Source organism: Hoplias malabaricus, chromosome 7 (assembly GCF_029633855.1).
Source record: "Hoplias malabaricus isolate fHopMal1 chromosome 7, fHopMal1.hap1, whole genome shotgun sequence".
Classification (NCBI taxonomy): Eukaryota; Metazoa; Chordata; class Actinopteri; order Characiformes; family Erythrinidae; genus Hoplias; species Hoplias malabaricus.
This window is the reverse complement of record NC_089806.1, coordinates 27,380,078-27,402,838: the sequence shown is the minus strand read 5'-3', so window position 1 is coordinate 27,402,838 and position 22,761 is coordinate 27,380,078. Positions and strand designations below refer to the sequence as shown.

Below are 22,761 nucleotides of genomic sequence, written 5' to 3'. Positions count from 1 at the left end.
CCCAAAGGGGAGGTTTTATTTAGGCTAGTTGCAGTGAGGTGTGTGTGGGGGCAGACAAATTATGCAGAGCAACAGACGGACTTGGGGGGCGGAGGCTGACAGTAAAATTAAAGGGAGGGGAGCGTTGATTAGGGCGCATTAGAACCGGGTGTGTCAAGAGTGAAATGATAAGAACAGATTACAGAAGAACACACTGGAGATGTGTGTGAAATTAACTGCGATCCACTGATTTAATTACAAAGAATAGGGATTTATTGCCAATTCGCTTTAAGAAAGGCGTTTAATAGTGAAACAGAGCGTGAAACCATAATAGAGTGAATTGCGCCAATATTTATTCTTAATTTGGGGTGTTTATATTATTTTTACACGCATTAAACAAAATAGTCCACTAGGGGGCTCTATTCAATGCGGAGTCAAAAAGCGTCAAAAATAAGCTTGTACAGTAATATTCACAAATAATAACAAAAATAAAAACATTTTGTTTCTACGTCACACGGGGTAGCAGAAATGTACCTTTAAGCGTTTCACTTTGCAAAAGCGCTACCATAGGGACGATAGGACTGAGTTCTAATATCTGAATAGCGTGAGTGGGACTATACCTATTGACCAAGTCTTTACTTACATATTTTCTTGCATGTATACATAATGAATGTATTAATAACAATGTTTTTATGCAGGCTATTTGACAGTGATATCTCAGCAACAAAAGTAATTTTACCTTTTGTAAAACAACCGAAAATTCTGTAATTTTTGTCAAGAAAATGTACTTACTTTTTACGATTAGTCTTGTCAAAATTGCATCTAAAGTTGCTTTGGTCTGTGGACTCCATTTAAGGAAGAAAACATATAAGGAATACAAATGATAAAAATCCTAACATAACTGTAGTGCTCAGAACCCTAATATTGTATGTGTATAATGACTTTCACACACCCAAGTTTGCTTTACAGTGTCTGAGGGAAGAGGGAAAATGTTAGCACTGAAAAGTTGGTTCGATTTCCATGACAAGCAGGAAAATTGGGGGTGGTGTGAGTGATGGAAGAGCACTGCTCCCCACCCTCCATCCACAGCTGAGGTGCCCATGAGCAAGCCACTGAACCCACAACTTCTCTCTGGGCATCCGGGGATGGCTGCCCGCTGCTCTGGGTGTGTGTTCACAGCCCCTAGTGCACTAATATGTGTGTGTGTATGTGTGTGTTCACTGCCACAGATGGGTTAAATGCAGAAGACACATTTCGTTGTATGTTGTACAATGATGAATAATTGCACATTATCCATTATTATCCATGGATCATCCAAGAGGGAGAGAAAATATTCAGTAAAGAGATTTCTAGAGGTTTTAGCTGAGCTTTGAAGATGGAAAGAGTGATAGAAAAGCAAAAAAAGATGAGGGTAGAAAATTCCAGAAAGTTGAGGAAATAATACTAAAATACCTGCCTAAGATACGTAATAATATAGTATCACACTGTAAACTAAAATAACAGTTTATAAATGATTAATTTACATTACTGTATACTTGTCTCTGTGCTGCCAGTAATTTACAATTTACAGAAAGATGTTTACAGTGTGGAGAGCCAAAAAATAAGAACAGCTAAAAGACATAAGTCAGAGGACCTTATTATGGTTCATGAGGAGAAGAGAGGAAGGCAGGTGCAAGGTCAAAGCTTTAAAATTGTGTCTGCGCATGAATGTATCTATGTAGTTTCCTGGACCCAGGTTAAGGCTTAAACCGAGCTATTAGTGATTCAGGTTTGGGACTTAAGTTTAGTACAAGAACAGACTTAATAAATTAAAGGCAAAGTCCACAATTGTAATTTAAAAATACATACTTTTTATAAAATGTTTCCTCACCATTTGCTAGTTCTCCAGTTTGTATGCGCCTTGAAAACCTGTATAATGTGTTTGCAACTCACACTGTGTCAGTAAATAGTAAAAAAGAAAAAAAAAAGTCTCGATCCGCTATGTTATTAAACTTCATCCAATTGTGACCCTGAAGAAGAAAAATTGTATTGGTTATATATGATGAATGAATGAATGAACTGCTGAGCTACTAACTAACAAGGTGTGGGTGACATAACAGAAGGTCCAGTCTTTGCAGACAGTCTCATACCAACTCTCCTGCTCTAGATGTACTTTCCCGAGAGGTAGATTCCATCTTTTCAATTTTTCCAGAAGACCCATCCAAAGAGTTAGGCTGGGTTGTTGGGGAGGGGGTGAATGGTGGTGGATGACTTCTGGTCTAGAATAGTTGTTTTTCTTGAGATCACCTGACACTAATAAGATAATAAAGGACTGATAAGGAAGGAAGTACAATATTATTATATTACATAAACATTAGACCAGACTGAGGAAGGATATGCCTAATGCAATGTCTATATCTCATCTATACACAAACACACACACACACACACATATATACAGTACTGTGCAAAGGGTTTAGGCACCAGAGATTGAGATTTAAAAAGCTATATATAAACAACAAATAACACCCAACATTAGCGTAAAAACAAACAACATTATTCCAGTAAGTGTGATATTCTCTGTGTGAATGTGTTGGTTTAGCTATTTCCAAATCTCTCCCTGTGGCAGTCCATATTATTTGAGGTTTTCATCCAATACCTAGATTTACCGGTTAATAATGATTTTAAATAATGCGTGCTGTTGATTTAACAAATTCATGCAATCAAGGAGAATCTGAACAAAACATTGTATTTACTGTGATTATATATAACTTTATACAATTATTTATTTTACATTGTTTAAATATATATATATATATATATAATTATCTTAGGTGCCTAAGACTTCAGCACAGTGATATATATATATATATATATATATATATATATATATATATATATATATATATATATATATATATATACACAGTGTGTGTGTGTGTGTGTTCACTGCCACAGATGGGTTAAATGTGGAAGACACATTTTGTTGTATGTTGCACAATGACAAATAATTGCACATTATATTATAGATAGAAAGGGCAACAGTGACCTGCTCTTTGCCAAATAGTGAACCCCCACCATTTACATATTTAGAACTCAGATCTTGCTGGATACTGGTCTTACTTTGTCTGCTCCATCAGTCAACATTAAGCCAGTCAACTTTATTACATATCTGTTAATACGTTAACCATTTAACAACCAAGTTAAATTAATTATCTACCAACAGACTGTAGTTTTAGGTATTAATTATTTGGTGCACCTTAACATATGAAACGAGCAATTTCACATACTCAGATTTCAGTGTAGATTTCAGTCAGATTTCATCTTTTCTTTGACATATTTAGTAAGTTATCTGATGCTTTCACTACTTGGCAAACATCATGTTACTGTTGTCCTTTCTAGCTCTGTGTTACAAATTATTATTAATGACCTTTAATGTGTTTACAATTAATAACATTAATTAATAGCATTTATTAAACAGATTTTAAACAATCTATAAATTGTTATAAGTTTAGTTTTATTTTTAAATGGTACCATTATCTCTATATGTATCTTTACCTCATTTTATGTTTATTTGTGCTCTATTCTCTATCTATCTATCTATCTATCTATCTATCTATCTATCTATCTATCTATCTATCTTTTTGCTTTTTTTTTCCCATGGAACAGAGTCATCAAAACATTTCACTGCTAGTTGTACCATGTAATTTTATGTATGTGATCAGTAAACATTGATTTGATTTGTGTATCAACTCTGCTTTTGGGGGTAAAAATAATTAGGCCTGACTTCAACAGATGAATTGATTATTTTAATTTTGGTTGGAGAGTCACTTTGTCATGTTTGCTGTGATTCTTCAGACTGCAAACGTTTCAAGAATAATCAGGTAAAAAAAATTGAAAGAGCTGAGTCTGAGATTGTGGCTCATCTTTAAATGTTTGCAACTAGATCCTCATTCAAAATTTATGTTTGTATTAAACATTGTCTGTTTATTTACTTTGGTGTCTAGGTAATGGCAGTTTTTAAACAGGACATAATCAAAAGCTAATAGCTAAAAGCTAAAGCTAATAGGTAATCAACAAGGATAGAGCAGTGAGTACTTCTTCAGAGCAGTTATTCCGCTCTCCAATTAGACTGAGTTCCCACATGCACAACACACTGCTGAGGAGTTCATGAAGTGGAAACTTTGCTGAGCCTACAATTTCTAATTTAAAGAGAGAATATTAGTGGAAAAGGATTTCGAGCCTGTATTTGGTCCCGGCTAAAACTAAGGACACTCTTGAATTTGACCATTTTTATCAGGAAGCTGAGAGCACATTTCTGACAGATTTCAATTACAATAACCTTTTAAACATCTAAATATTGTGGCACTTAAATAAGATCTATGCAGTAATTCTATGTATGCAGATTTGGATTTTTATAATCACCTCTTATTTAAAATGAATTAAAATGAATTTAAATTAAAGAGCTTAATTGCCTTTAATATATCCAAACATGTATAAGACAAAGGGAAATGCAGTTATCAGGTGGTAGTCCCTTGAGTCATCATTTGATCATTTTTGACCTCAGTCATTGACAGTACATTCAGCGGTCAACTGGGCAAAATAAAAACTTGAAAGTCAAAATGCAAATCTTAGTTGTAGTCTTGCACTGCACCATTGCATTCAACAGAATGGATAGAGTTGCTTCCAAGTTAAAAACTAAGACTTTGCCAGATGCTATAAAATACACTCTCGACTGGGGCATATCAGATACAAAGTGTCAAAGCAGGACACGAAGTAATGTTAGTCATGAAGTTATGGCTTTCAAATACATTACAAATGAATTATCTTCTACTCTCATAAACATGGTTTAATTCTGTGAAGCATGAGGTTAGTTGGGGTGGCATGGTGGCACAGCAGGTAATGTCACAGTCAGTTCAGTCAGTACAGCTCCAGGGACCTGTATGTGCTCCAGGTGACTGTCTTTGAGGAGTTCTCCTGGTGTCCGTGTGGATTTCCTCCAGGTGCTCCGGTTTCCTCCCACAGTCCAAAAACATACGTTGGTATGTGGATTGGCTTTTGTAGGTGTGTGTGTGTGTTGCCCTGTGAAGGATTGGCACTCCCTCAGGGATGGTTCCTTTATCATGCCAGTCCAGTAGGGGGTCATAGTACCTCTTAAAGAGAGACACCATTAAGCATTAAAAAACATATATTTAATCCCTAATCGCTCCATACTCCTTATGTAATGCACAATTTAAGACATGAAATGACAGGATCTAGATCTCAATAGTGCCATATATATTTCTAATACAACATTTATATTTATTAATACGAGGGAATATATAGTGTTATCTACATGTATATGTTGTAGTTTTATGAATTATATAATTCACTATATAATTTCAGCCACAGTCAGACACGCAGTGTTTCCAGTCTTTCCCTCATCCACATAAGAACACCTTGGAGAGCGTACACCTCCATTTTTAGTGTGGATCGGAGGCCAACACACAGACGAAAAACCTTCATTATCATTAAGATCTTTTATCTTGTATCCCTCTTGAATTTATTTCTTGGAGTGTGGATTTGCCTGTTTTCATCCTGAATATCGAATTGTAACCCTAATGAAACTATTTTGGGCATGCAGCCTGTATATACACTTCAAATATTCAGTTATGTTACTGTAAACTTGATATGGGTTCCTGATCAAACTTAGCCTCCTCCTGTATTCCTGTCATATATAATATGAAAATGATGTTAGATAAACCCCTCAAGTTAGAACAACCCCTTAAGATTTTATTTCATGATATGGAAGTCATGATGAGTCCTGCTGATGATGCATCTCAAAAAGTTGAATAGTTTATATAATGTTAATGGTAAGGTAAAGGGTTTTTAAAGGCTACCATTGTGGGGAACATCGGTTTTCTCTGGTTTGTTTACGTTCAGAAGCTCCATTTCTTTTAAGTTGAAATGGTATGTTTGGGGGTGGGGGGACTGTTGTTGTGGCTGAACTCATAGGTAACTTGAGTTGTCTAGTTTTGTAGCTCTTTCGGTCTGTGTTTACTTTCATACAAATTACAGTTTCTGGTATTTAGAATCAAAAACAGCTAAAAAAAGCCCATTTACAGACACTGGGGCTTCATAAAAATATGAGACAGGCTTGGAGCATGCAAACAGAGAGCTAGTAAATGGTAAGGAAACATTGTGAATGTGACCTTTAATTACTGTTTGCTCTTTTTCACTCTCCTACTTGTGCACTAGAATAACCATGTCCATCATGTGGAACTATTTCATTGTTCCTACCAGCTATATAAGTATACATAAAAATTTTTTTATTCAGCAGATTATTATTTGAATATTAGCGGTGAAACTCATTACCTCAAATGTAAATCTATTTTGTTGAGAATGAAAGATTCTGGTGTATGTACTTGTGGTCCATACTATATTGTAACAATTTTAACATATCATGTATTTTAACGTTATTTAATTAAATTTATGTTTTTCATTTATTTGAAATATTTTGTAGTTTTTAGCTCTTTGTTTTTGAAATATGAGTTTAGGCACAAATATATGTCTGTGCACTGCTAATGATGATTAGCTTTATCTTTCCCAACACCTTTAAATCCCAGGCTCTTCACTAAACTATATATCATTTAGCCTCCACCTTAAATTGAGCTGTAATTAATCTCTGTAAACAGCTCAGGTGCTAAAATTGTAACACTATCATAGGGTGTAAGTAACTAGCTACTTATTATTTAGCTTTAGCTTAGCATGTACATTTATGGAAAAGCCTTTTCTTTGTGATAAGTTGGAGTGCCATTTTTATGTATCTGCCATTTTGTGTAGTGTAAGAGAATATAAATACATTTATCATGCTTGGGAACAAAAATGAAGATAAAGCCTAAACAGTGATGATTTCAGTGAAAGTAAATGTTAATATTCTGATGATATTCTGTCTGATTAATGAATCTGAAGAGTGCTCTATAAAACGTAGAGCACAGATTTCATGCTTGGCTGAAAGGGGACTTGCCTGAGGTAGAGATCAGAGCTTATCTGCCACTAAAATCTGCTGCACTGCTTTGCCTTTAGCTTCATTGTAAACATCTGGACGTTTTTATCCTCGACCAGTTTTGGAGAAGGTCAGTGGCTTAATTCATCCAACAAGGCCTATGGTTGAAGTCACAGCATTTAAAATAATGCAATTATATTTATTTAGAGGTGGGCAATGTTAGTCTCATATCTTTTTATAGGGTAATTGTATGTCTATATGTATGTTTATATGGAAGTTTATAAAATATTATCAGTAGTTACAGAAACAGTGATCAAATATCAATCTTTTAGACCATACAAGCAGTCCATTTTAAATTGGTTTCATGGAGTGTGTAAAAAAAATATATAAATAATAGTGCTTTTATTTTTCAGGGGTTTCTTCTTCTTTAATTATGATCAGTTTTCATGTGAGACTTTTTTTTTGTTATTGTTTTTAGCCTGTCCCAAGTTATCAGACCTCCAAAGAAATAGTGATGCTACCATCAATCTTTTGGCTCAATTATCCCAAAACTGCATGTTCAATCCTCAGGAGTCCAGGGGAGCACAATAGGCCTCGCTCTCTCTCTGGTGGGGAAGGGTATTTTTCCCTCTGCATCCATCACCCAGCATACTAGCCAGCCTTGGCTGCTCCAAGCATGTTGAGCTGTCCAGCAGCATTGTGTTAGCAGCTATTAATAGATGGAGTTTCTCTGGTATGATATAAGGGAGTTTTAATAGAGCTTGGTAATGTGCAACTCTGTTTTACTTTTTTATTATTATTATTATTATTATTATTATTATTAAAATTACAGTCTTCTCTTCAGATTGCAGAAACTGAAAAACTAGATGTAGGATTAAAGGTTTTTTCTGACTGACTGTAACAAATACTGTTGCAGCAAGCAAAGCAGGGAAATGGAATAGCTTTCTAGATTCACACTCACACAGCTCTTTTTTTTTGTGGTGATGTCTTATTATATTATTATTATTATTATTATTATTATTATTATTATGTGGTGGGTGCACCATGAAAGCTGTGTTCTTCCTAAACCATCACCAAGTGTAGTATATTCTCCTCCAGTGTGATGACAGTGCTATTTCTATAATGAAGTGGCGCAAATGAATATCAAAATCACTCTAGCGGTTAACAACCCCAGTTGAGAACATATATATTCCCTTGAGACTGGAAACATGGAGGGCATTTTTGGAATTATGGGTGTGCATGCATGCATGTACAGACTAGTAAAATGAGAAAATCATGAATTCAAGGTCTAACAAAATGGTCCTGAATTTTTATAAACAAATTTTTGTTTATTAAAGGCCTGCAAATTACATGTTACGTAAAGACAAAGACAAAGTAAAGGCAAAGACAAAAAAATAATAATTTTTACACTTAATGTTGTATTATGTACACCCTGACTGAATTCTCATGTCCCACTGCGTGTAGTTTCCCAGGCCCCAGTTAAGGCTTGCCTCACACACACACAATTATTTTTCTAGTAGTGGTTTGGCACTTCAGATTAGAACTCACACACATACATGCAGGCGGCACGGTGGCGCAGCAGGTAGTGTCGCAGTCACACAGCTCCAGGGGCCTGGAGGTTGTGGGTTCGATTCCCGCTCCGGGTGACTGTCTGTGAGGAGTTGGTGTGTTCTCCCCGTGTCCGCGTGGGTTTCCTCCGGGTGGGTTTCCTCCCACAGTCCGACTTGAAAGTGTCCGTAGGTGTGAGTGAATGTGTGTGTGTCTGTGTTGCCCTGTGAAGGACTGGCGTCCCCTCCAGGGTGTATTCCCGCCTTGCGCCCGATGATTCCAGGTAGGCTCTGGACCCCCCGCGACCCTAAATTGGATAAGCTGTTACACATACATGCATGCATATATGCTGCCACAATTAAATGCTGTAGAAAAATTTAAATGGGAATTAAATGGCATCAGCTGATCAGAACATGGACAATAATGAGTTACCATTAGTGGTCACCATCAGCACTTAAATTTGATTCAAGACTACATTTAATCCATGTCCATTAAAAGAATAATAATAATAATACATGGCTATTGGATGTATGGCACTAGGAAAAACCTTATATGACCCTATGTTCCGACACTATGAAAACAGACATGTTTGTGAGTGTGTGTGAGTGGGGGAGGTGGAGAGCCGGTGTGTATGGGGCTCATCTGTCCCTGTGGGGTGATTAAACAGACGCTGTGTTCCACTTGGCCGCCTCCTTTCAGTCAGAGGGAGAGGGAGAGAGGGAGAGGTGGTTATCTCCTGTGGGCCAAGATTGCGCTTTTCCACCCCATTAGCCTCATCATAGTGTCTCTCCCATCAATACACAGCACTGCCATGCAGTTGAGAGCACGCCTGAAGTGCACGGTCAGCAGATACTGCACGTAACGGATACATTTTCCCTTTCATCTCTGTCCTCATCTGAGAAAAGGGTGGTGGTGGACTTCTCATGGAAACTACCCTTTTTGACACATGGTTTTAAGGTCAGAGGTGTAAATGTGATAAGCTTGTAAGCTCATTGTATTAGATAAGACTAACTGAGTAGACATGGACAGATAAAAGCTCAGTTCTGTTTTTTTTACACTCAATTCTTGGAGTTTATACATCATTGCTGTCACAAAAAATATCTTGCTCTTTTAAAAACAATGTACATTTTCTACATTATTTAAATACAGCAACTGTGCCTTGCAGTATATTGTATGAAAACTATATGATGTGTCTGTAGATCAGACACAGTAGTGTCTTAAATGCTGGGTCATTTGTCATTGTCAAAGCTGGGTTTGTGTTGGCCGTCCTCTAGTCCTTTATCAGTGGTCAGAACACTGTTGGCTGGATATGTTTGGTTGAGGGACTGTTCTCAGTCCATCAGTGACACTGAGGGCTTTAAAAACTCCAGCAGCACTGTAGTGTCTGATTGACTCTCACCACTACGTCAATGTCACTGCAGCAATGAGAAAGGTCCACCACCCACATTATACCTGCCCTGTGGTGTTTCTGTCCAGTGAGGAACAGGGTGAAGGGGGGAAAAAAAAGTAGGCAGAGCAACAAATGGAAAACAATCTTTAATTGTACATCTACAAAGTGCTCCTGTATGGTCAGTGAAGCTGAGAGAATGGAAAGTGAATTAGGTCTGAACTGTCTAAATGTACAGTAAATCACTCACATTTTATTTTATTTCTTGCAGTGAATTTCCTGGATCCAAAGAAAGTTACCCAAATCTGCCATTTGAGAATGGGGACACTGCTGGGGCCATTGAGCTGAAAAGGCCGGTTGGAGCACATTGCCATGGAACCAAAGTCCTATGGGAGGAGAACCGGGAGAAGCTGGTGGCTAAGAAGAAGCTCTACATCGCCTCCATAGTCTGCTTGGTCTTCATGATTGGAGAGGTCATTGGTAAGGGTTAGGCCACTCTTTTAACTTAGAAAGGTTTTCACATAGCTAAAAACTAATGAGATCTGTACTGCAGCTTGGAGATTATGAAAAAGGCTACACACTTAACAATTATGGTTTGTGAACTAGAACTTTGCCACACAGTGCTGTGACAGGGTAGGAGTCGGGAGTTATATAGAAGAATCAGGGACCTCTGTGGAGGATTGAAATGGGGATGAGGAAATATTAAGGAAATTTGTTCAAAAATAAATAATAATAATAGTAATCTGTGAGGAGTTGGTGTGTTCTCCCCGTGTCCGCGTGGGTTTCCTCCGGGTGCTCTGGTTTCCTCCCACAGTCCAAAAACACACGTTGGGAGGTGGATTGGCGACTCAAAAGTGTCCGTAGGTGTGAGTGAATGTGTGAGTGTGTGTTTTGCTTTGTGAAGGACAGGTGCCCTCTCCAGGGTGTATTCCCGCCTTGCTCCCGGTGTTTTCAGGTAGGCTCTGGACCCACCGCGACCCTGAACTGGATAAGCGATTACAGATAATAAATTAATGAATAATAATAGTAATAATAATTGAATTTTATTTATAAGCACATCTCAGGACACTCAAGGACACTTTTTATCAAGACATGATAATAGAAAACAAACAATTGCACCCTAAAAAGAAGTCTCATGAGTATTCAAAAAAAAAAAAAAATAATAATAATAATAATAATAGTAATAAATAGTAAAAACAAAATAAAAACACAAACACTAAATCAAACCCGAAACAAAAGAATTGAATGTCTCTTAAATGAGGATAGTTATGGGCATGTACAAAGATGCAATTGGATGGATGGCCAACAAGGCATGTGTGTGTAATAGATTGGACAGTAAGTGGACAGTGTTTAAAAACTTGAGTAGCATTGCTGTGTCAGATCCATTCGTATCAGCACAACACAAATTAACATATCACCACCATGACAGTGTTATTGCTGGGACAAGAATGAGCTACCACCCAAATTTTTCCTGCTTTGTGTTGGTCTTCTGGGGATCCTGATTATTGAAAGAGGGTGAAATGGTGAAAGGGTGAAGAGGGTGAAATATAGATAAGAAAGTATGCAGAGAAACAGGTGGACTATAGTCTGTAATAGAACTACAAAGTGCTCCTGTATGGTCAGAGAAGCTGATAAAATGGGAAATGATTGTAGATACAAGGTACATGTTCCTAATCCAATGATTGTTCAGTGTATATTGCACATATGACAATTATCCAAAGAAAAAATGTGGCATGTTTGTGTAAAAACAATTAATCACTATCTATCACCACAAAAATAGAAAATGTAGGCGTCCATTAGTTAACACAAGATAGTTGGGTAGTTTGTGTTGAGGTGTGTAGACAATGTGTTAGAAGCAGTTCAAAAAGAGACAGTGGCTGGCTTTACATGTCTCTGAGGAAGTGTGTGCTAGACTCCATCCTCCCAGCTTGGAAGCTTCATGTAACTGGATGAGCCTTAACTAGGGAGTGGAATTGGAAAATATTTCTATTAGGAAGAAAACATTTAATTTACATAAGTGCATTTAAATCATTCTCTTGTACCACTCTCTTGTTTATTTTTCCCCTGCATTCATCTCACCCAATTCAATAAAAATAATTAATTCATCCAATGCCTGTAACCACTTATCCAGTTCAGGGCCAGTTCTGACCCCTACCCAGAATTTAAATAATAATAAATAATTATTAAACAGTTCATTAACAAGCCCTAACAGGGCTGTCATGTTGGTGCTAGCATAAGCATAAAAGGGAAGTGGGTACTCTAGGACAAGATCTGGAAGCCTTTGCTTTATCTCTTGGTGAATAAGGGTTTTGTCTTAAAAGCTGGAGTGCAGTGGATGATAAGGCATTCGTGTGTAATCAGATTGGTGCTATGACCTGGATTACTATTATCTGTCCAGAGTCTTTCACACAATGATTCTGTGGTAGGCTCCAGAGAGTGTTCAAGGCCAGTGAGTGTAATAGAACAACATAAGGAGTCTACTTACTCACTCCCTGGAGAAATCATACAACAATATCTTACAACAATACCCAGCTCTAAGGTGTGCTTTCAACTGTGTTTTAGAGGCTTTGATTTAAGGCAGTTCAAACTCATCTCATGGTGTTAGAAAGAGGTTTTAGATAAGGAGGCAGAAATGTGACAAATAAAACTAATACGTACAGAGAATTCACTGACTAACTCAAGATGGCTGTCTATCTCAAATTAGCTGCCTAGCTATCTAACTGAAAGCTGCAGTGAAGCAAAATCATAGATTGGAAAAGAATTTTGGATAACAAGTTTTCCTCATCAGAACTACGTATTTTCTGAGAGTGACCAATTATTTATAAGCTCTGGTGCAATTTCAATGCTCTTTCCATGCATTGTGATGTTTTCTGACCCATCCCCCTCCTCTCCAGATGTGAAGTTCAGGTGGGATGACAGATTTAGGAAAACTAAACTTACACCAAGATGAGTTATAGCTAAAAAGACTATCTGTTATCTGCTATCAAAACTCACGTTATACCTCTAAACATACAAACCGGTTGATTTTTCTTATCTGCTATCATTATTCAGTTTATTCCTCTAAAATACACAAACCACAGAGTATACATATATCTGCTCTCAGTACTCATTTACTGTCTGTAACCGCTTATCCAGTTCAGGGTCACAGTGGGTCCGGAGCCTACCCGGAATCACTGGGCGCAAGGCAGGAACATACCATGGAGAGGGCGCCAGTCCTTCACAGGGAAACACACACTCACACATACGGACATTTTTGAGTAGCCAATCCACCTACCAACGTGTGTTTTTGGACAGTGGGAGGAAACCAGACACCCAGAGGAAACTCACGCAGACACTGTGAACACACCAAACTTCTCACAGACAGTCACCTGGAGCAGGACTTGAACCCTCCAGATCCCTGGGGCTGTGTGACTGCAACACGACCTGCTGCGCCACCATGTGACCCTTGCTATCAGTACTCTTCCTCTAAAACACACAAACCTGAATTTACATCCATTATATGCTCTCAGTACTCACTTTAAACATAACACAGAATTTACATGTTTTCTATTCTCTAAACTCTAAATTCCTCTAAAACCTGCAAACCACAGACTTTCATTTGTTATCTGCTCTCAGTACTCACTGTATACAATGAGAGTTGACATCTGGTATCTAATTCTCACTTTAGATATAAAAAACTCACTTTATTCCTCTAAAAATAAGCACATTACAGAATTTACACCTTTTATCCATGCATAAATCTATAAAAAATAGAGATACTACAAAAGGTTCTTAGCCTAGAAGTACCATTTTTGGTTCCAATATGTTTAAATGGGTAAAGAACCTTAAAATCAAATACTGACTTTTTAAACATTTTAAAGATTCCTCACACTCACACATTTCTTAAACAAACAAGGTTCTTCATGGAAGCAATAGTGGTTGTTCAATGACATTGCTCCAAGAACGCTTAGCCAGTATCAGCTTTATTTTTAAGAGTGTGTGTCTGTACGTAAATTACTTGGTAACCTGTTAGGGAGAAAATCTCCTTAATAGGCCAAGGCCAAATCTCTTACTGGACTCAAAGCTGCCTCCATCTTTAAAATACATAGCATGTAAAGTTCACATGGATCTGGTGGCACTGAGCATGCATTAACGGTGCCAGTGGAGCCCCAGGTACAGCCTTAGTCACCAGAGAGGCCAGTGTGGATTTACAGTTGTTGAAAGTAAAGTGTAAGGTAGGATTGTAAGCTGGCTTGTGGGGGGGTGCCAGACTTCTGGGGGTGTTGTGGGCTTAATTAGGAAGTGAGTGTGGTGGGTCCTATGTGAAGCTCTAATGGATTAGCATAGGATATTTTAGATCTTATTCTGTGTATGATTATAATTACATTACCAATATTCTACCCTGTCTTTGCTGATGGAGGTTTTTAGCAGGATGCAGAGGCTTTTTAGGTCAAACCTAATATACTTCTCTTTCCTCACATTCATCACTGAAGCTCACCATTTGTGTCTGCTATAATGTAATGATTATTATTGTACAACATACAACAAAATGTGTTTTCTGCATTTGTTCATCTGTGGCAGTGAACACACACCCAGAGTGGCGGGCAGCCATCCCCAAGCACCCAGGAAACATTTTTGGGTTTGGTGTCTTGCTCAAGGTTCAATGTTTGGTGTCTTGCTCAGCCGTGGTATTATGTCCAGGGCATGCTCCTGCATTTTCCAAATAAATCCATGTAGGCCCAAGACTGAGACCCTGAACAGGATAAGGTGCTTACAGGAAATGAATGAATTAACACTTAATTTTTCTCTCAACCTCATTTTGATTAGATTTTCTCCTTGAGAATATATGACTTGGATCAAGACAAATGTCCTCTCTGTAGAACACAAAGCAAATCGTCGCGGTCCAGTTAAAAACATGTATCTCAATTTTTGTGGAATTTTAGTTTACTGCATTTTTTTAACAAACCAGTTGTAATTCATGATGAGTGGACCAATAGGAATGCTCCAAAATTACTTGGAATAAAATCTTTTTGATTCTGTCAGGACAAGGCAGACTGACGGAGGTGGACGCAATTGCAATAACACAGACTTTATTTAAACAAATACAATGAACGGAGACACAAAGGAACACAAACGAACAGAGATAACTATACTAAGAGAGAACTAGACAGAGAGACAGATACAGAGAAACCTGGATTGGGAGATGAATACAGAGAAACCTAGACAGGGTTGATACCTAGACAGAGACTTATACAGGGATACTAAACAGAGACCTAGACAAAGACACAACAACAGAGACCTGGACAAAGACAGACACCTAGACAGGGTTACAGAGACTGAGAGACCTACAGACTATAGAGAAAGGGAAATGCTAACAAACCAGAGAGATAAACAGAGACTCAGACAGACAATGCTCGAACAGAGGGAGACCTGGTGGAAAGGGAGAACTAAACAGACTAAACGGTACAGACAGACTAAGAGAGAGACACAAAGACTGACGACAGACACTAACCGACTTGACTAGAAGGGTACCAGTGTGAAGGGGAAGAGAACTGTCCAACCATGAGAAAGTCACACAAAGGAACTTAAATGCACAACACAGACAAGGGACCCCTTGATCAGATAATGAGGGGGCATTACTACAAGGGGGCACAACGAGGGGGTGGAGCTAAGGAGGACTAAGGCAGAGACGGGAAAAATAACAAACAGAATTGTGTGTAGAGCACATGGTGGGGAAAACAGACACATGACAGTGCCAGGGCGTGACAGATTCCATTAAACATTAAAAAGGTTTTTTCCTTCTCCTGTAAAGTAACTATTTTGGGAGAGGCATTTTTTATCAGACAGCGACAGAATTATATATTAAACCATTCTGGTATTGTTCAAAATTTTTTGAGCTCAGTTTTCACTGTCATATTGATTCCAGGCCCACAGCCAGCCCAGCAATCAATTGTTGAACTGAAAGAATAAAACATTTTTCCTCAGCATTCCTTAAGCCTGACAGTCACAAGAATAGCCATGGAAAGGAGAAAATTATGATGCTACTGAATAACCTCCATAAATGTTCACATACCCTAGCTCCTAATTACAGTATGTTTTTTTTTTTTTTTAATCAAAAGAAGTAGGGACCGGCATGGGTTTGAATCCCACTTGGGGTGACTGTCTGTGAGGAGTTTGGTGTGTTCTTCCTGTGTCTGCATGGGTTTCCTGGTTTCCTCCCACAGTCCAAAAACACAAGTTTGTAGGTGGATTGGCGACTCATGAGGTGTCACTAGATTAGAATGTGAGAGTGTGTGTTGCCCTGTGAAGGACTGGCGCGCCCACCAGGGTGTATTCCTGCCTTGTGCCCTGTGATTCTGGGTAGGCTCCAGACACACTGCAACCCTGAACTTGATAAGAGGTTACAGACAATGAATGAATGAATGAAAAGAGTAGGATTTCTGTCTAAGGAGGAAATAAACACAATAAAATATGTTTTTTGTGTGTGCTGCCGTGAATCACTCTGTAAAACATGAAAAAGTTCACATTTTCGGATAATCCCTTTGAAAGTGTTCCCTATTCATTATACACTGAACAATCTACACACATTGTCCATTTTATTAGCTTCACTGACCATAGAGAAGCACGTTTTAGTTCTACAATTACAGACTGTAGTTCAACCGTTGCTATGCATACTTTTTCCTCCCCATTTTAAAAATGGACAGTGAGTGTAGATATAAGGTTCAGTCATCAGCTTTATAAGAATCCACACAGAAAAGGGGTCTAAACCAAAACCTACATTACAAAATGTTTTACATATGTTGCACGCAATTGCACATTTTTACCAGAGGGGCCACATTTCCTTACAGTGGCATTAACTGCTTCACTTTTTGACTAACCTAGTTTACACATTTCTGTATAATCTCCATTTCTTTAGGTGGCTACCTTGCCCATAGTCTGGCCATTATGACGGATGCTGCTCATTTACTGACCGATTTTGGCAGCATGATGGTCAGCCTCTTCTCTCTGTGGATCTCCTCTAGACCTCCCACCAAGATCATGAATTTTGGCTGGCACAGATCAGGTGAGCACCTTTACAAAGTTTCAAAAGTCTCTCTTACTAATTCAACTGCTTTATTCCCAGCTTCTGCATTTGTTGGATAGAGACCAAGGCACACACTGAAAATCTTAAAATAGTTAAAGCAACGCTAGATAAGATTAGGTATCGCAAACTTTGTTGGCTGTTAAAGCAACATTCTTTCAAAAAATACTTTAGTTCAATTCTAATCATCACATATTAGGTGTACAAATATTTATAAAGCATTTTTGTGAAACATATAATTGTAGATTAATATTAATATTAATTAATTAATTCACATTCTTTTGTAGGGCGGCACGGTGGCGCAGCAGGTAGTGTCGCAGTCACACAGCTCCAGGGGCCTGGAGGTTTTGGGTTCGATTCCCGCTCCGGGTGACTGTCTGTGAGGAGTTGGTGTGTTCTCCCCGTGTTCGCGTGGGTTTCCTCCGGGTGCTCCGGTTTCCTCCCACAGTCCAAAAACACACGTTGCAGGTAGATTGGCGACTCGAAAGTGTCTGTGTTGCCCTGTGAAGGGCTGGCGTCCCCTCCAGGGTGTATTCCTGCCTTGCGCCCGATGATTCCAGGTAGGCTCTGGACCCCCCGCGACCCTAAATTGGATAAGCGGTTGCAGATAATGGATGGATGGATGGACATTCTTTTGTCATTTTATGGTTGTTGTTGCATAGTATTAAAATGACAATTGTTATTTTATTCAAAAATAAAACATTAAATATGAAAAGGAAAACCTGCTTATTTGGCATTTGTTATGAAATTAATGGAATTAATAGTTTGTAGCAGTTTGTCTCCCTTTAATGTAGTGTATATAGGCAAACTGTCATAGTATCCAGCCAAAATATCATTAGAGAGGTTAGGTAAATATTTTGGAGGATTCATTCTGAAAAGCTAAAACCATTGCCAACATTCATTCATTCATTGTCTGTAATTGTTTATGCAGTCTATATAGTGACAGCCCTTCACAGGCCACCACACACGTACACAATCACGCACACTCAGATATAGGCACTTTTGAATGGCCAAACCTACCAGTGTGTGTTTTCTGACTGTGGGAGGAAACCACCCAGAGGAAACCCACAGAAACATGGGGAGAACTCACCCAACTCCTCACAGAGAGTGACCTCAGGTGGGTCTTGAACCCACGATCCCAGGGCCCTGGAGTTGTGGGACAGCCCATACTTCCTGTGAAGGTTGTACCCGTTTTGCGATTTCCTCTTTGCAGTGTGCATATTTAGATTTCCAAATGCCTTGTTCTGGAAATCATGAAATCATCCATCTTGTAGTTTACCAGTTCATTAATACAAAATAGAATTTTGCTGAACCTGCTGAAATAATTGACCACTGGTTATGAATGAGTGTTGTAGTAAATGCATATTTTGTATTTTGTAAAATGTGGAAAAAACACACCAAAACCTTAATATACTATAAAAAAAAAATCACTTTGTGTTTGTGTGGGGTTCCTCTGGGTGTTCTGTTTTCTTTGGAGCCAAGTTGCTGTCATAAGTTTAAAATCTGAATTTTGTCAATTTATATTTATATAATTATGTATTTGATAAATATGAAATATTTAATGCCATAATCCATGAATTTGAATATTAACAAAGCTTTTTCTGTGTGTTTGACCTTGTGAGGTGAAATTGTCAGATGAAAGAAAAAATTAAGATTCATACAAATTCAAATATTTGAATATATTGATCTAAAGTTTTAAACAGATGCCACAGGTGGAGGTTGAAAATGTCTAGAGATAAATACATATTTTTGGTGTCAAATTATAACAATACACAGACATTGAAGCTTGAGGAGCTTTTACTATGCTGATCTGAGTTGTAAGTTTGCTTAATCTCATTGTGCCTTGTTTTGATTGTGTTTACAGAGATTTTGGGAGCACTGATATCAGTGATGTCCATCTGGATAGTTACTGGTGTGCTAGTGTACCTTGCCATTGAGAGAATTGTGAAGAACGATTATGAGATCGAAGGCAATGTGATGCTCCTCACCTCAGGGTGTGCTGTTATAGTCAACATCATGTGAGTGAAAAACAGACAAGAATCAAGCTTCAATTTTAAACTAGGCTAGAGAAGGAATTTTGTATTTGTGAGGTTTGTGTGACATATAAATTTTTAATTTTTTTTTCTGTTTTATTTTTGTAGAATGGCCTATATCCTCCACCACTCCACAACATTCCATGGTCATGGCTCAGGTTATCACAAGATCAACGAAAACGGGATGAGCCCTGTGGGTCATGGCCACTCCCACAGCTTGCTGGGTAGCCACGGAAACACAAGCGTCAGGGCAGCATTTATTCATGTCTTGGGCGACCTCTTACAAAGCTTAGGGGTGATGGTGGCAGCCATTATAATTTATTTTCGGGTAAATGAGCTCATTAAACATTAGTCCTTTAACTGTAAGCTAACCCAAACTCAAAGTCAAAGAAAAAAGTTTTTATTCCATGTAATTTTGGAGCATTTCTATTGCTCCATTCATCATGAAATTTCACCACAATGAAATTTCACCACAAACTGCTGTGTTCAAATGATCCACAGTCACACAGCTCCAGGGACCTGGAAGTTGTGGGATCAAGTCCCACTCTAGGTGACTGTCTGTGAGGAGTTTGGTGTGTTCTCCTCATGTCTGTGTGGGTTTCCTGCAGGTTCTCCAGTTTCCTCCTATGGTACAAAAAAAAACACATGTTGGTAGGTGGATTAGTGACTCAAAAACATGTCCATAGGTGTGAGTGTGTAAGTGAATGTGTGAGTGTTAGGGGTGACATATAATGTTACAGATATAGGAGAATATAGTGTTATAGTGAACCTTAGACTTCCACCTGGAAGGCAGTGTTATCCACTTCTGTACACTTACCACATCGGTCTTTAACCTGAGATTCTAATGTAGCTATGACAGAGCTTATATTTCTTCAGCAGATGTGGGAAAAAAGCCTCTTACACAACACATTGTGCCTCAGGCATCTGTTCCCTAATGTGATATTACATTGTATAAAGATGCCATCTGATTACTTTCTCCATATAGCCTACTGTTCTGTGTGGCCTCTGTTTCAGCCTGAATACAAAGTAGCTGACCCCATCTGCACCTTCCTCTTCTCCGTCTTTGTCCTGGGGACCACCATCACCATCCTCAGGGACGTATTCCGCATCCTCATGGAAGGTAGGCTGCTTCAGTGTTAATAAATTCATCTTTCATTCAGATGGTCAGAAGAAGGAAAACGTGTAACTGAGTAAAACAGACAGAGAGTTGTTATGTAAAATGTTATATTTCCTCAGGCAGTAAGCACAAGACTTCATTTAATATGTGGTTAATATAAGGCTGCTGCTAATTATTTTGTATTGTACAGTAATAAAGTACTGTAATAATAAGCTCACCAGACAAAAAAATGAGTCACCTTCTGCCTAAAACACAATATTGAGGGATATTGAGGGACATATTTGCTGAATCAAAGCTCACTGCATACTCAAAATATTAGATAGCTATAAGCTGATTCCTGTGTAGATAAGGCAGTAAAATACTGCATTTATAATGATGTGGAACAACATTTGATTAACTTTAATGTTAGAGAGTGAGGCTGTGTCCCAAACCACACACTATGGAACTTTACATACTACACTACAGAAAACACTGCTAAGGGGTATGTTATTTTGTTACACACTATTCGGTGCAGTTTGGGACACGACCAGAGACTAATGTTAACTTGTTGCATATTTAGAGAGCTTTCTCACAACCTGAACACAGCTAAAGTTCACTAACTCTCAGATACTCTTGTGTTTCCCTAGCGGTTATATACAAGCCGCTTTCAACTGTAATTTAGCTGTCATTGTTATCTGTTGTGCTCTCGGCCCACGATTGGTAAAAACTAAATTTATAAACAAATGCAACTGTTTCCAATTTTGCGAGGGACACGTCCCCCCTACAACTTTTTGGATGTAGACAACATCAATGTTCAGCGTCAAAGTATTGGGCAGTTCAACTCAGTACTTCCAGATTTTCAAGTACTGTATTACAATTACATTCCTAATCATTTACCTCTTAGCATGTTTTTAGCAGGAATGTAATCATCGGTAATGACACATGAGAAAAGTGCAGCAGATTTGGAACGTATCTGTTTGATAGCAGCGATTTGTCCAAGAATTTAAAAAAATATAAAAAAAATTAAAAGGTTTCTTACATGGATCAGGAATATGCAAATTGAAATTTTTACAATGATGTTATCACTGAATCACAGCAGACGTAGCAATGAAAAATGTGATATTTTTCCTCAGGGGCACCAAGAGGCATTGAGTTTAACTCAGTGAAGGAGGTCCTGCTGTCACTGAAAGCTGTAAAAGCCATGCACAGTTTGCATCTGTGGGCTTTAACAGTGGGTCAGACCCTGCTGTCTGTTCATGTGGCTATTGGTAAGACACCTTCTGCACTTTCATTTCAATGATGGCAAAACACAACATTAGGAGAGTATGGGTCCTCTACAGGAAGGGTTGAGGCCCCGCATTTTAAAGCAGTCACTCATAATTATAGTCAAATGTAGCAAACATTCATTCATTCATTGTCTGAAACCATTTATCCAATTACGGGTCGCGGTGGGTCCGGAATCTACCCGGAATCTCTGAGTGCAAGGTGGGAACACACCCTGGAAGGGGTGCCAGTCCTTCACAGGGCGACACACACACTCACACCTTCACATCTACAGACACTTTGAGTCGCCAATCCACCTACTAACGTGTTTTTGGACCATGGGAGGAAACCGGAGCACCCGGAGGAAACCCACGCGGACACGGGGAGAACACACCAAACTCCTCACAGACAGTCCGCTGGAGTATTTAGATGTTAGTTTTTATCCATCGTTTCTAGTATACATTTTTCAATGTTCACCAAGGTGGGTTTATCACAGTTGCTCTGTATAATTTAATGTCTATGTAATCCACTTTAAATGATCAATTCTTTAGGAAACTTTACCTGAATAAATCTAGGCTTTTTGGCCTATGTGAGATCATCTCAGTTATACACATTATTACTCCAAGCTGAACTCATGCCGCTATTTGTTAAAGCATAGATTTATTTTATTACTTATTTCATAACCATATTTATTAATTCGAACAACTCCAACAGCAACAGTGCTTAGTGCTGCTTAAAACTCCACATTTTCTCCCTCTGTACCTGGATAGTGCCTGCCATGTGCACTATATTGAATCAGTTGGTAGTCTGCTCAATGCATTTGCATGACATGCATAATGATGGCTTGATATGACAGTATATGCTACCTCTAAAAGACCAATGGAAATATTGCTTTACTTGAATATTTGAAAACTGTAAGTGTAGAAAAATCTCCCCCCATTTTTTTCTGTGTCCCATCAGAGGAAAATGCAGATCATCAGAGTGTCCTTAAGGAAGCTACGGAGATCCTGCAGACGAAGTTTGGCTTCTACAGCATCACCATTCAGGTAGAGCCCTATAGTGAGGACATGGCTTACTGCACCATGTGCCAAGACCCCTTGGACTGATGCTCTTATACAATTGCTGTAAAGACGGCTGCCTTATAGGTTGCCTGTCCAACATAGCTTTGGTAGGGATTAAATGTGGATATGCAAACACTGTGTAATTTCATCACAGGTGCATTTGTTTGTCAACCATACCATGTCAAACATGCAGATGAACCCCAGAGTTGGTGAATGCCTTTTTCATGGATCAGCATTTTTACATCTGTATGCCTAACTATGCTTAGCTGATGCAGTTCATTCCTGTCTCTGTTGTGAAGTAATTCTGGAAACATCTGTTTGTCATAAGCAGTGCCTAGAGCACATCGACATCTTAAAGTAGTCCATATAT

At 38.4% G+C, this 22,761-nt stretch overlaps 1 protein-coding gene across 1 annotated transcript in view; it reads left to right on the top strand.

Moving 5' to 3' along the window:
• Positions 1-22,761, top strand: part of slc30a2 (solute carrier family 30 member 2) — a 28,280-nt gene extending 5,519 nt beyond the window's left edge. The window contains exons 3-9 of the mRNA XM_066677380.1: positions 10,150-10,358; positions 16,774-16,920; positions 18,803-18,956; positions 19,080-19,299; positions 19,986-20,091; positions 21,201-21,335; positions 22,291-22,761. Coding sequence (XP_066533477.1) covers positions 10,150-10,358; positions 16,774-16,920; positions 18,803-18,956; positions 19,080-19,299; positions 19,986-20,091; positions 21,201-21,335; positions 22,291-22,436 — 1,117 coding nt within the window. The 3' untranslated portion in view covers positions 22,437-22,761. The remainder of the gene's footprint in view (positions 1-10,149; positions 10,359-16,773; positions 16,921-18,802; positions 18,957-19,079; positions 19,300-19,985; positions 20,092-21,200; positions 21,336-22,290) is intronic.